Below are 14,543 nucleotides of genomic sequence, written 5' to 3'. Positions count from 1 at the left end.
AATTGTTCCATAACCCACCTGATCAGCCGGGAAGTAACAAGTCCCCGTGGACCCACCTGTGTGGGACCCAGGGCAGAGGGGTGGTCCCCAGGGTCATACAGGGACAGCACTCCAGCCTCCAAGCTGGAAACTGAGGACGAGGTGAGCAGAACTGCAGAGAGCCCGGCTCCAGGGCTCAGACCACCCCGGCTCAGGACCAGGAGTCCCCACAGAGGTGGCACCTCCATTCTGAGAAGACACTCCACAGCCACAAACACCCCGCACCCCTCCCCAGAACCCTGTGCCACTCTGCCTTTCCCTAGCTGGACACTTACCCGGTCACCCTTGATGCCCATGTCGCCTTTAAATCCAGGGAAGCCATCTTCACCCTGGAGGGGATGAGTCGGCCTTAACCCAGAGCAAAGCCCCCGCTCCCTGGCACTGCTTCCCCACCCCCACACTGGCACGGAGACCTGCGGTGGGAGCCTGGATGGGGGGACCCTGTGCTCGGCCTTGTGAAGCGTGCTCCTGCTAACCCGCGGGCTCAGCGCCTGGCAGCTGAGGCTGCGGCCCTGGTGGTCAGCGGGCCTGGTGGTCAGCGGCCTGGTTTGCCTGTGCTGTGCTGAGCGAGCCCCAGCCACGGGCATTGTTTCTCAGAGCAGCTTTGTGTCCTCTCAGCACTGAAGGCCGGGAGCAGGCGAGTGGGCTGACACTTGAGGAGGGGACTTGGGCTGCTCTGGTGGCGTTGCAAATAAAAAATCAGCGTCACCAGAAGCCAAGAAGAAGGCAACCCTGGCTTTTACATGAGCTGTGCCACTTGTGGACTTGGGGACCCACAGGGAAGGTGTCAAGGGTGAGCGACCTCCTGTCCCCTCCAGGAGACCACAGGCAGAAAGCCCTCTGACCTCCACAGAGGCTGAGCTTGGCACCAGGGAGGGGGCCAGGTCTTCTCTCCCTGCTCGGGGCCGGGCCTCCATCCAAGAGGAGGGAACGGGGAGCCTGAGGGTCAGGCCTCGCCGCCTGGAGCCTGGCCCACTTCCCACCCAGTGGGCCCCGAGGCGCCCACCCAGTGTTCACACAGTGCCCACAGCTGGCCAGCTGTGGCCGCGGAGTCGGCTGGAGTGCCAGGGCCACAGTCCCCCACGTCCCCTCCCACCCCTTCCAGCACCCCTCAGGACAGCCCAGGGACTGTCCTGGCAAGATGGCTGCCTCCATGTGACTCAGTCACGTCCTCCCAAGCATCTCTGTTGCTGGTAGGACAAAGCTGGGACTCCAGGAGGCCACCTTCAAAACAGCAGAGCCACCCTGGGAACCAGGGGGATGGGGATTCTGAGACATGGGCTGTGACAAGAACCCTGCTGGGGGGACCTCTGTTCCTAAGGGACTGTGCCTGTCCCTAAGGCCCTGGGTGTCTACAGGCACCATCCTGGGCCAAACTGCTCAGCAGCCCCAAATCCCCTGGAACCAGGGGGTCCCACCTTGGCCCAGGTGTGTTCTGGAGGGAGCTGCGCCTGTGCGGGCCTGGCCTGTCCTCCTTGAGGACAGCCCACTGAGGGCACAGGCTGGGTGGGGCCACGGTGGTGCCACTGCCCTGTCACTTCGGGTCCGGTGGCAGCCCTTGATGTGCCAACGTGAGTGTGGATCAGGCTGGCAGGTCCCCCAGGGGCCCAGCAAGGAGCAGCAGGGCATGAGCACCGTCCCAGAGAGAGAAGAGGCCACCTGAGCTGCTGCCCGCGGCCTCCCTGCCCTCCGACCCCAGGTCCGAGCCCCTGGGAAGCCTCACAGGCCACCCGCAAGGGAGGCCAAGTCCCCGTGGAAAACCTCTGAGGGGGATGCCAGAGAACAGGTGGCCATGATGGGAGGGGCTAGGGCCACGCAGCCCTGGGGCCCACCCATGGGACAGGCCTGGAAGGTGGCTCTGGGCCTCGTCCAGAACTGAGAGGATAGATGTGGTGAGCCCACCACTGCATGTGGCCGAGGACATCACCACTGCTGGTCCCTGAGCACTGACCCCGGCCAGCACACACAGTGGCCCGTCTCAGATGTTCACTAACCAGAACGATGCAATCTGACCCGTGCCCAATCTGACCCGTGGTGCAGGACAGGACAGAGCAGCGTGCTGAGCGGGGGCTTTGTACTAACTCACACCGGGCGTGCTGTCGCACGTGTGGGCGTGTGTGCGCGTGCCCAGGGCTGTGGGCTGGCAGCGCCCTCCGAGCCCGGGGACCGAGCGCCAGCCCACTCCCGCCTGGCCCAGCTCAGCTGCAGGAGTGCGCACCTCTGCAGCTGTGGGGGCTGCCTGGGAAGAACCCTAACTACCAAGCCCGTGGGCAGAGGCGTGAACCAGATGCACGGGGCCCTCCAGGATGCACCCAGGGGACCCCGGGCCTGCCCTCCACTATTCATCCCCCTGGTGCACACGCACTTCCCTGCACAGTGGCCTCAGCTGCCCTCGGCACTCAGAAGCCACACCTCCTCCGCTGGCCGTGCTGACATGCTGGTGTGGGGCCACCCAGCGGGTCCTGTTCCGGCCAGGCTAGGCTCTCGGCTGGAAGGAGCAGATACTTACCTTCTCACCTTTGGTGCCCTTCAGACCACGGATGCCATCTGCCCCCTGCACAGGTAGAAAAAAGAAGAGAGCGCGTGAACCCAAGCCTCCGCTGATTCAACCACACAGCGCCAAGCAGACCCGGCCAGTGCTGGCAGGCCAGTGGGACCGTGCTGTCCATGTTGCAGGGGCTCTGAGCCCTGCCTAGCGAGGTTGCGGGCATTTTCCGGGTGGAAACACAAGTGAGCAAGTGGCCATCTGCACGTCTGTCTGTCAAGGGCTCTGTTCTGCCCACTGCTGTGGGGGGGGGGAGGCAGACTTCCATTCTCACCCTTCAAACATGCAAACGGCTCTGTCTTCCCTGTGGAGACACCCCAGGCTCTGAGGCCTGTGAAGTCTGAGAGCCGCTGGGCTCAGAGCATGGCACACAGGGCCAAAGGACACTCTCCTGTCCCTCCGATGGCAGTGCGTAGGCTGACTGGAGATTGTGCCCTGCCCCGAATCTGCCCTTACGGGTGCTGTCGACCCACAGCATCCCACCTGATGGCATACCAGGCTACTCCGGGGCCAGGCAGGAGGGAGGCTTAACTGCAGAAGAGCTCCCCAGAGTCAGCCAGCCGTGTCCTCCCCCCACCCTGACCTCCAGGAAGACGGGGCTCCATAGATTCCTCACCTTGACTCCTCGAGGACCTGGGTAACCGATGGGACCTTGGGGGCCAGGTGGGCCCTAAAACCAAAGGAAAAAAGCTGTCAACTCCCTTTAGGCACCTGGGTAACTGCAGCCAACTCCAGGTCCCTCAGCGAGAGACAGGACCCGGCTTCCACCAGCATCGGGCCCCACAGAGGCCTGGGGGGACACAGCGGCCCCTGCCCTAACGTCAAAGACAGCGGGTAGTGTCACATGATGAGAGGTGACACCCCGCATCCCACCAGCAGTCTGGGAGTGACAGAAGGTCCTGGAGCAAGACGGGCTGAGGCAACACGGGTGCCTGGAAGGACAGAGCTGCCACCAAAGACATGCACCCCCCAAGGGGCCGTGGGTAAAGTGGCCGCTTCCCACGGGAGGACAGGCTGGCTCTCCACAAAGGGACGTCCCTCAGCAGCCAGAGGGCTTGCTGATGAGCATCCAGGGCTCTCGGGAGGTACCCCTGCCTCCCCACCCTAGCCCAGGACCTGCACAGCCATCAGCGGCCATGGCCAGTACCCACCTGGCCTCCTTTCTCTCCAGGAGGGCCTTCTTTGCCAGGGTGGCCCTGTCACAAAGGGGAAATCCTTCATTAGTCAGTGCCACCTCCCTCGGGTATCCCATCCTCTGCTGCATTCCTAAGAGGTGGCAGTAAGGGTCACAGTGCCCCAGCTCCTCCCTCCCCAGGAAAACCAGCCGTGGTGGCAGAGCAGGCAGGAGGCGGAACAAATGGTGGGCGCTGAGTCTCCGGCACGGGCCTTCGCCCAACACCCGACGGGGCCCTGCTTCCATGATGGGAAATAATCTAGCTCCCATTATTTGCACTTGATATTTTTTTTGATTAAAAAGTAATATACATTCACTGTAGACAATTAGGCGGGTGGGAAGGGACGAGGCCCCTCATGACTTCCGCAGCCACAGCCGCCGTGGCTGACTGTGTGACGGGAGCTCTAATCCATCTGCTCTGCACGCGCACCGGGTCTGACAAAGTGAACAGGGCGTGCGCCTTCCTCGAGTTGCTGGGTTCAGCTGAAGTAGATTTTTACTGGCTCCATACTGTCCCAGGGACCCGGTGCACCTGCCGCTCCCCCGTGGCCTGACAGCGGCTTGAACACTGGCACCTGGGTGCTGCAAGGGCCTCCACATGCTTCCTGCTTCTTCACCCGTTTAACATCCATCTCCCTGTCTTCAAAACCAGAACTCTCCAGCCAAGAGGAAAGCAAAGACCAAGCAGAACGGGCCCCTGGCGGGTGGCAGCCGGGTGCTGCTGTAGGAAGGCTCTTTCAAATCTCCCCGCTCTGTGCACCAGGAGAGGCTGCTTCTGGGGCCACCAGGGCCTTCCCGTCCACCTGTGGTCCCGACTGTGAGCACACCACACCCGAGTGTCCAGCCCTGTGTGCTATTTTAAAGCACCACCTCTGGCTTGGAGAGCTCAGGGTGGTGGGCACCTGCAGGCTCCAGGGGAACGGTTCCGAGGCCCTCTCTCCCCACTCTGTGGAGGTTTTGGTGCAGGGACCAGGCTGAGACCCAAACAGGTGCATCTGGGAGGGGCACCTCCCTGCACGGCATGGGCTGGCCATCCCCGTCCCATGTTGCAGGGGCCTGAGGCACACCTGGCCTGCTCAGAAGGCAACAGCAGCCCCAGGCCCACAGAGAGACCCTGGGAGACGGGAGGGTGACTCCACGTCACCCTTGTGTTTATAATCGTTTATAACAACATGCCATTTTTAACTTTAGAAAATGCAATTAGATAGAGACATAAATTAAAGGGTTCACAAATGACATCCTGGTAAAGATGGATCTCATAGTATTTGAACTCCCGCGTGGCCAAGTCCATACATATTTTCAAAAAACTCCACGTGGAGCAGAGTGACCGTAATTCGTTGCTCAGATTAAAAAGGACAATTTGGGATTTTTAGATTCACTGGACTAAATGATCCTCAGCCCTGGAGTGCAAAGAGACAGATGTGTAGTAAACAGGAACCAATTAATGGTTGATATATTTAACTTTTTTGTTTAGTTTTTGATGGTGTTATTAAAACAATAAAATACATGGTCTTAAATAATTAATTTAGCTAATCTTGTTCTCTGAAACAGGCTCTCTTTCAGCATCAGCTGAAAACTATTAAAAACCCCCAGACCAGCCGGGTGCCGTGGCACCTGCCTATAACCCTGGAGGCCGAGACAGGAGAAAAGAGTTCAAAGCCAGCCTCAGCAACTCAGTAAGACCCTGTCTCAAAATAAAACAAAAAGGGCTGGGGGTGTGGCTCGGGGTTAAGAGCCGTGGGTTCAATCCCTGGTAAACAAAAATCAAACAAGAAAACCAACCCCACAGCAGCAACATCTCACAGGAAGGGACGGAGGGACTCGCGTGGTGCACACCGCGTGCACACAGGGCCTCTGAGTGGTCCCACTTCCCCCAGCTCCCCTCCCCACGACGTGGCCACACGGGGACTTGCCCTCAGTGTCGGACGGGCTCCACGCTAGGCTCACACGTTGCTAGACCCTGGTGCACCGCCCTCCCACCCTGTGCTCGGACCAGAGAGTACACACCACGAGCACGCGGCTGGGGTCGCTGCAGCCAGCCCTCTTCACAGTCCCAGACTCAGGGGTGACTAAGCGGCACACCCCAGTGAGGAGCTGACACTGCCACCGGTGCAGCCACCACCCTTCCACAGGAGCAGGTTGAAGAGCGTGTCCAACCCAGCAGTTCTGAGCGATCAAGCTCGAGACCGGACGGGACCAACCTCCATCCCCACGGAAGGCAGGCGAGGGCACCCGTGTCGTTCCCAGAGCCTGGCTTCCCAGCCCCCAAGCCCCAGTGGGGTGGCGTGGGCAGGCTACTCACCGGGGGTCCGTCAGCGCCCGGCATTCCTGGGAGGCCTGGTTTACCCAGGGGACCCTAGAAGAAACAGAGTCCGTGGGGACATGCCTTGGTTTACCTCACCCCTAGGCGTGCCCAGCCCTCGCTGCGCCCCAGGTTCTTCTCCTGAGAAGCCTGCTCAGAGGCACCCCTCTGCGCCGCCCCCAGCACTCAAGGACAGCCCCCCCTCCCTCTGTTGCCAGAGCTCTGGTTTAGCCCCGGGAACAGAACTCCCACCCTCACTAGTGCTGCACCCACCCTCGCTGACACCCCCTCCCACCCGCCGGCTCTCTGGGAGCCTGCCGGAAGCTCTCCTCTGCTCCTCAGACAGGGCAACTGCCGCACCAGGGGATCTGTTCATGCCTCTCCCTGGCCCCCGAAGGCCTAGTACCACAGCCACACAGTGTCACTGATCGGCATCCTGGGCCACACTCAGAGGGCCCCGGCCAGTGGCCATCTGGGTTGGAACCAGCCCTTCCGGGGATTCTGGCTCATTCAGAACCACCCGCACCCCACCTCCGCCGTGGTTCTTGGCTGTGCTGGTCAAGGTGCTCTGCAGTACTCGACATGCCCAGGCTGGGACGAGCCCCCGACTGCAGAGGACCCAGGCCCCCACCCTCAGCCAGGCATGGGGGCCCTGTGGAAACAAGTCCCAGCACGGGACTCAGCAGGTACTGGTGGTGGGTTTAGGGTCGCCAAATTTAGCAACACAAAGCACGACGCCCAGTTTCAGATCGACACAGTTCAAATTTAACTGTGCGTCATGTATTTTCTATTCTTGCCAAATCCAGCCCCCCACGGCAGAGCTGGCGAGTGAACGAAAGGATGCAGGACTGTGTTTAGGAGTCCGCACAGGACAGGGACCCGAGACCTTGCCCACGGCTGACTTGTCACTTCCCCGTAGCTGAGCTTCTGCAATTCCAGGGAGAGCGGGTGAGGGCAGCTGGCCTCCCATGCCGGCACCAAAAAGCCCCTCGGGCCCAGCTCAGACCCACCTACCTTTTCTCCTGGAGGGCCGATTGCACCTTGGGGGCCTGGAAGACCCTGCGGGAAGAGCCAGGAGAGGTGAGGAGAAGGCTGAGCTGGAGCCCTGGCCTTCCTCCCATTCCCGCTGCCTGGAGACCCACAGCCCCCACGCCTGATGCCCCAGAGCTGTGTCCCCAGGCCACTTACCTGGGCACCAGGATTACCCTGCTGTCCGGGGGGGCCAGGCTCTCCCTGGGGACCCTGTGGGAAACCAGAGCAAGCCCTGAGAGGAGCTCAGGGAGCTGCACCCCGTCCCTCGGGTGGGGGCACCCCATCCTCTCCATATGTTCTTAGCTCCTGACAGCAGCACAGAGGCTGATGTGTGGGGTCAGCCCGGCAGAAAGAGGTGGGGTTCCCCAGAGAGCAGGGCCTAGACGGCACCTCGACCCAGAGACAACGTGCTCCTACAGACGCGTCCGGACACCTCCCAGCAGGAGGGTAGAGGGCACTGGGACACTGGTGCCCAGTCCTCCTGTCTTGCTGATGTTCCCCAGTGCCCTTGGAAAGGACCAGGGCCCGGGACTCATCTCCTGATGGCTTTGCCGTCAGCTCCTCCAGAACAGGAAGAAGGTGGCCTCCCCCTGAGCCTCCCTGACTTCAGCAGCATGGGATGGGCAAACACCAACTCAGCTTTTAGCACTGGGGGCTCTGAGTCTGGCCCTCTGCTCCCCAGTGCCAGCTGCTGTGGACAGGGCCAGAGCTCCCCAGCTGGGCTCGGAGTGTGCCCAGGGCTGTCACCATGAAGCCCAGCCCTGGCAGCCCCAGACTCACCACATTTCCTTTCGGGCCTGGTTGGCCATCCATACCCGTTACGCCCTGCAGGGGATGTAAAGGGAAAGACATGGTACATTGGAAATGCTCAAAAGGAAAACTGTGTCGGAGGGCAGTCCCCCGGAGGAGCAGAAGACCTGAACCTAAATCCCTTCTGCAGAAGGTCCACCGACCAGACCCTAGGCCTCAGCCAAAGGCGAGCCGAGCTGCCACCCCAGTATCCTGTGGGCAAGCGCCTTCTAGAAGGGCCTCAGGCAGGCCCCAGGAAAGAGCCCCATGGGAACCAGGGCTCTGCCTCCTTCCGGAGCGTGCACAGGAGCTGCAGGAAGGTCCCTCAGGACATGGTGCCCTGGAGCTCTGCTGACAAAGACCCGGCAGGTGCTGATGCCAGGGAGTGGACATGGAAACGTGATGGGGACAGGTAGGAGCTGGCCTGCCGCAACCCCAGCCTCCAGCCCCATCCACGCCCCTCACACCAGCAGCAGGCAGCTGTGCAGAAGGGTCACATTGCATGTGCTCTCCCAGTGCCCAAATGAGCCACCAGCTGGGTGGCAGGGTCTCCAAGGTCATCACGGGAACACATAACATGAGGAGACAGGACTTACGGGAGGTCCTGGAGGGCCTGGGGGCCCTTTTGGCCCAAGCAGACCACGTGGCCCCTGCAAGAAAGAGCAAGGAAGACAAACTTGTCAGGAGTCCCAGCCCACATCCCCAGGCCCCCACGAATCCTGTGCCCCACAGCCTGGCTCCTCCCGGTGCTTGGCGGGTGACCCAGGTCTTGGGGAGCCTGGCCCAGATGCCCTCTCACCCCCTACCTCTCCACCCTGGTGCTGGGAATCAGAGGCAGGGGGTGCCTGGAACTGAGGCGGGGGAACTGAGGACATGGCCTTTGACACCTGCTGGGACAGGCAGGACCAGACCTCTCCCACAGAAGCACCACTGCTGTCCCCCACTGTACAGGGCACTTTGTCCAGTTCCTGTTTTCGGCCCTCTCTTGAGTCCCAGTGCACACTAACAGGAGCTGTTATTTCTGGTCTCACAGAGTCCAAGGCTGCAGGGAGCAGGGTCAGGAGAAACTAGGTCTCTGCTGGGAACCCAGGATCTCGTCCCATGGCCACCACTCACTCCCGAGTTGCACATGGTCCCATGAGCCAGGGCGCATAGCCCCAAGGCACCTGCCACCTGGAAAGGCTGACAAGATTCTAGTAGCGAGCGTCCAGTCCCTGTCTGCCACGGGTGGGCGGGGGGTGGAATCAGGTAAACTTTAGCCAAGCCACATGGATTTCAGGTACCCTTAACTTTAACAGAACCTCTCCAAATTCAGTAGAGGAGAAATCCTCCCACGTCCATTGCCTCTTAAGTGTTTCCTTCGTTATTTTAATACCCAGTCATATTAATGTTTTCCAGAAGCTAATAACCCAGAAGGCACTGCTCGGACGCGTGCTAAGGAGAATGGTGTTGATGGATTCCCCTTAGCGGCTAATCAGACATCCAGGGTATAATTTAGTCCCAGTGAATCCGCACAGGCCAACCCTGCACTCTCCTCTACACAGCGTTTGCAATATTTCTCATCAATTAACATTGCCAGATGCAAACAGCCGCCTGACTTGGGTAACAAGGGAGGTTTCGGAGCCACCCTCAGTGAAGAGAAATCAGCGTCCCTCGATCATTAAGGAAATCTGCTTTGGGCCTAAACATGTGCCCGCTGAGGGAAGAGAGCTCCCTGCCTGGGGGTCGGACAGGGCGTTGCTAGAAGCTCCCCATGGGAAAGTGCACCCATCAGAACCTGAGCTGATGCAGGCCCTGTGACTGTCCCCAGGGACCCGCCATGGCAGAGGTGTGCAGACCCACCATGATGTCCCTAGGCCTCCACCATGATGTTCCTGATCACCTGTCATGATGCCCCTGGATGCCCGCCACAACCCTCCAGGGCCCAGGCCTCCTCCTGCAGGGAGGCTGGTGTGCTCTCCAGCACCACAAGGTGGTCTCTCCTTTCCTTCCCAGGGAAGTGCCAGCGTCTGTCTCTGTCCTCAGGCTGAGGTTCTCTAATCTTACTGCAGTAAACCCCAGACGCTGCTCCAGAGGCAACCTCCTGTGCAGCCCATCTCCACCCCACCAGGCCCAGATGGCACCCACTGGCACACTTACAGGCTCCCCAGGCAGCCCCCTGGGCCCGACTTCTCCATCATCGCCCTGTGGAGGAGAAGAAGGTGGGATTTCAGGGACAAGCTGTGAGGCTGGGACACCTTTCCCTCTGGTATGCAGTAGGCTTCACTGGCTGGGGCAGCTCCGGCACATGGAGGTGACTGGTCCTGTAGCAGCAGGAAAGGCCCAGGGAGTAGCAGGGGCACAGATGTGCAGGTGACAGGGAGCCTCTGAGAAGCCCCACTCAGGAGCTCACAGGCCTCAGCCACAGCAAAGGGGCAGCAGGGCAGAGGACTCCCTGAATTCAAAGATCTTGGCTACCCTGGCAAATGACAGAATCTGGGAAGGAGGGACATCAGGGAGAATCTTGGGATTCTCTTCACCAGAGTCCCTGGCCAGCCCCTGGGGAGCCTGAGGTCTCTGCCAGAGCCCAGAGAAGCCCAGGGGCCAACCACCAAGAGCCTTTTCCTCTTGGCTTCGGGCAGGAGTGCTCCCCTGGCTCCCAGCCGGAGCCGGAGCCGCAGGCCAGCACACTGGTCCTCATGGGCCACCGCTCTCTCCTACCTTCCCCACACATGCAAGCACACAGCCTGCGTGCACACACGCTCACCCACGGTCATGCACACACACCACACACGTGCAAGTATGCACACACCTGCGTGCACATCCAGCCATGAACATGCACACCAGTGCACACACGCACACAAGAGGCAGGGGCATCCGGAAGGACCCTTCTTCCTTCTCATCTTACAGCCGACTGTGCTGAGGCCCAGACCAAGAAGGTGCCCTGACAGGTCAGTGAAGGCTGGTGGACAGAAATGCTGCTGGAGTGGCCCCGCCAGTACTTCTCATTTCCCGGGGTTCTTGAACCTCCCCCGAGAGGCTGTCTAGCGATGGGTGCACAGAAGGCAGCAGCGTTCAGCATCCCTGTCACAGGGTAACATGGCCTCCAGCCCCCGTGGGGATGCAGTGACAGAGAGAGACCTCTGGTGCGTGAGCCCGGCCCAACTCCAGCCTGTCTTCCCAAATCTGGGGGAGCTGCCCCCCTCGCTCTGCTCACATGTGCAGCCACTTGCCCCCCCCAGGGCGGAGGACAATCATCCCCCACACCCCCCGGCTCCAGCCGCCCCAGCCAGCGCGGCTCCTGCACACCCCTGACACCTCATCACACGCCATCAGCGGGATGCAGAGCTCATTAGGCCTCTGGCACCTTCCCTCCCATGTGATCTGGGGCACCTGCCTCCTGCAATTAGAGGTGCTTTTCCTGAGACCTGTGACAGGTAAAAGGCACTCCTGGCCTCTCCGCATGGGCAGGACGATAAAGCAAAGTAAATGTTTGGGATTTGCTTGTATCTCCCCTCCCCTCAGCCCACACGCTCAGACCCCTCCTCCTCCACCGCCGCCGGCCCTCCCCACACTGGCGCCCCAGGCAGGGCGCTGCTGGGCTCCATCTGTGGCTTTCCTGCCAAGCTCTCTGGGGAGCAGGGCAGCACCTGCAGCTGAGATGTGACAGGACACCTACCCTTTCTCCGTCGTCTCCTGGGGGTCCTGGTGGGCCAGAAGGGCCAGGGTCACCCTAGGGAGTCAACCAGAGTCAAAGTGAGTCACTCCTGAGCAGGTCACCCTCAGTTTGTGTCAAGCCCTGGTTTCCTGGTTCTGCAATTCTGGTCCTGAAGATCCCTAGCCCCCGAGGGCCTGTCTGGGTGGGGGAGGTTGGGTGTGCTGAGTGGATGGCCTGCGGTGGCTAGCTGAGCACCTGGCCGTCTGGGGGGCCCACAAGCATGAGGGCCCCCCTGGATACCAGGCAGAGTGTGACCCACCCTCAGCCTGGGGCTCTGCGTGAGGCTGCTCCATCTCAGGCTTCCTGTGGCATCAGGCCAGACACACAGCTGGTGCCCTGTCTGTGCCCGACAGTCAGAAGGACTGGCACTGAGTCAGAGAGCGGCCAGAGCCATGCATCCCCATCTTCACGAGGCCGCTGGAGAGCACAGCTGGGGACCGCATCACTCCACTGCACCACGGGGAGCACGGCCCGTCTCCCGGCAAGACCCAGCGTGCCCGCGTGTGCACACATATGTGGTCTGTAGGTCCCCAATGTGCAAAATTCCAAAGAGGCACAGTTCAGGGAGAAACCTCTGCTGAGACACAGGAGGCACCATGCGGGTCCACCCCAGGCAGGTGAGAAAACCAGGGCAGCGGCCAGGGTGGCCCTGACCCCAACCCTCCTTAACGGGGACGGCTGCTTGTGACTATCCCCCTCCCAGACCACCCCTAACAGGGAGGTGTCCTGCTCAGCAGCTCACGGAACAAGGGCATGAAAGGCTCAGCTCACAGAGCCGGATTCCACAGGGAGACGCAACTCCAGCCCCCGTGTCCCCGAGTGAGGGCCACTGGGACCGCTCCTTATGCACTGCACATGACGAATCCCCTGCTTTGGCTGACTCTCCCTCCACAGAGACAAAGTCTTGGGGCTCCGCTCCACTGGCTGACCTGCTGTGCTCTGCTGGGTGACCACCCAACCCCCTAAGGGAGCCATTGTGTGGAAGGGGCTCGGGAAGGGGCTCTGTGATTGACCCTTCCACCTCCCACACAGAACACTCACCCTGTGGCCCTTCTCTCCCGGAAGCCCCGCCAGGCCATCGAAGCCGCGGTCACCCTGTGGAGACAAGAGAACTGTCACTGCACACAGATGGGCACAGTGGTGGCCACCCCATGGGCAGATTCCTGCAGTGTCTTGCTCCCTGCACCAGGAGCCTTGGTGACTCCTGGGCAGCCCACTGACTGGAACCCTCTGCTTGGGGTCTGCAAGCCCCCTCTTGCCCTGACACCAGCAGAGGTTGTAAAGGGAGACAGCCGCGGGCCGTGGGTGGCCACCAGCAGTGACACCGCAGCACTTGGAGTGGCTGCCGTGATGTGTGTGCCTGTCCACTCTCGGTCCCCTGCAGACGGGCCCATGAGGGGGGAGCACCTGCCTGTGTTCCCACTGCTGCGGCCTCAGGCCTCCAGGGCTGCCCACACTCCACAGGCACCAGGCCAGCCCGGCCATGCCTCCTGCAGCCGGGAGCAGTGTCCACGTCTCCCAGGGTGGGGCGGGGGTCAAGTGTAGGATATTTTAAGCTTTCAATAATTTTGTTGAGGAAAGAACACCATAAACTATGGAGACAGATCCAATCAGACTCTGATCTTCTCCGCCCCAGGGCGCGGAAGCCCACAGTATCTCATTGGCTCAGACTCTCAGGAGGCAGTCGAGCTCTGCCAGTTCAGGGCCACCAGTGCGGAGGGCACCTGGCGTTCTTGACAACCAGGCTCCATTCCCCTTCCAAACACTGCTGTCCCCACGGTGGCTCCTCCGTGGAGAAGAAAGTCAGTATGTCCTCTGACAACCTCGGGGCACACATGTCCCCGGGTGGCCTAGCCACCTGCACATTCACAGTGGTTCTCATGGCCAGGATCCCACCTCTCCCCTGCTCAGCACCCCCATAAAAGGAGCAAGCTGTCCCCAGAAAATGGCTGCAGCCGTCACCCTTGTCCTTAAAGTCACCCGCCAGCCCGACTTAGACAAGCCAGCGAGTCTGATCCAAATGAGCCCTCCCCATGGTCACACTCCAGCCTGCTTGTCCGCCACATGGCGGGGCGCAGGGGCACACGGGGTGCGGGCGGCGGCCTACCTTGGGGCCCGTCTGTCCGGGCATGCCTCTGGCTCCATCGCTCCCAGCTCGGCCCTGGAACAGAGGAGGCACACTGTCGATTCCAGGGGCGGGCGTCCCTCTGAGGCCCTCGCCAGGCCCAGGGTGCCACTGAGGGGCACCTGCCACAGGCCAAAGCCCCCCAGCTATGCCACGCTGTACCCCGACCACTCAAAATAGGGTGCCGTCTGGCTGAGTCTCGCCGTCCTGACTGCCAAAGGGGCAGGACGCCACCTGCCTCTCCGGGTCTGGGGACCATCCACCCGTGGGCTTGGGGACCATCCACACCAACTAGCTGCACAGCACTCCCTCTCGGAGTGCAGGGAAAGAGTTGTCTGGCTAGTCCGTCTGACCACAGAAGAAAAAGGTCCAGAGGGGACACATCTCACTCAGGCCACACAGCGACCTCAAGGCACAGTCACTCTGCCCCTGCTGGCCACTCCTAAAATCATGACCTCCAGCCATGGACAAGCCCACAGAGCCTACCTGATTGGCCACGGGGCTGAAGGGCAGGGCCTGGACCTCCAGGGTCCACTACAAAGGCCCCAGGGGCCAGGGGCTCAGCCAGCCTTGTAAATTCTGCCAAGCTCCGCTCGCTAACGAGGAACAGCAGCTGGCTCGGCACAAAGGCGCCAGCCCAGCAGTGGCCCTCTTCTCCATTTCCCATGCGCCCTTGGTCAAACAGGGCCATGGTCTGGCAGCCGCCGCCCATCAAAAATCACCCACCCGGACAGCAGCAGCTTTGGGTCTCCAAGTGCCACAGACAGCAAAGGTGGTGTCCGAGGGAAGAGGAGAGAGAGCCAAGCAGACCCCAAGGAGACCGCTGCCCCTGTCTCAGGG

At 61.1% G+C, this 14,543-nt stretch overlaps 1 protein-coding gene across 5 annotated transcripts in view; it reads right to left on the bottom strand.

Moving 5' to 3' along the window:
- Positions 1 to 14,543, bottom strand: part of Col5a1 (collagen type V alpha 1 chain) — a 137,155-nt gene that overhangs the window by 45,564 nt on the left and 77,048 nt on the right. For all 5 annotated transcript variants that reach the window (XM_071601135.1, XM_071601136.1, XM_071601137.1 and 2 more), the window contains exons 17-29: positions 13,686 to 13,739; positions 12,620 to 12,673; positions 11,540 to 11,593; positions 10,021 to 10,065; positions 8,478 to 8,531; positions 7,873 to 7,917; positions 7,249 to 7,302; positions 7,075 to 7,119; positions 6,061 to 6,114; positions 3,736 to 3,780; positions 3,201 to 3,254; positions 2,549 to 2,593; positions 315 to 368 (exon numbers count right to left, since the gene is read on the bottom strand). In XM_071601135.1, coding sequence (XP_071457236.1) covers positions 315 to 368; positions 2,549 to 2,593; positions 3,201 to 3,254; positions 3,736 to 3,780; positions 6,061 to 6,114; positions 7,075 to 7,119; positions 7,249 to 7,302; positions 7,873 to 7,917; positions 8,478 to 8,531; positions 10,021 to 10,065; positions 11,540 to 11,593; positions 12,620 to 12,673; positions 13,686 to 13,739 — 657 coding nt within the window. The remainder of the gene's footprint in view (positions 1 to 314; positions 369 to 2,548; positions 2,594 to 3,200; positions 3,255 to 3,735; positions 3,781 to 6,060; positions 6,115 to 7,074; positions 7,120 to 7,248; positions 7,303 to 7,872; positions 7,918 to 8,477; positions 8,532 to 10,020; positions 10,066 to 11,539; positions 11,594 to 12,619; positions 12,674 to 13,685; positions 13,740 to 14,543) is intronic.

This window comes from Marmota flaviventris, chromosome 13, assembly GCF_047511675.1.
Source record: "Marmota flaviventris isolate mMarFla1 chromosome 13, mMarFla1.hap1, whole genome shotgun sequence".
Classification (NCBI taxonomy): domain Eukaryota; kingdom Metazoa; phylum Chordata; class Mammalia; order Rodentia; family Sciuridae; genus Marmota; species Marmota flaviventris.
The sequence above is the reverse complement of the archived record's forward strand: the minus strand, read 5'-3'. Positions and strand labels throughout refer to the sequence as shown.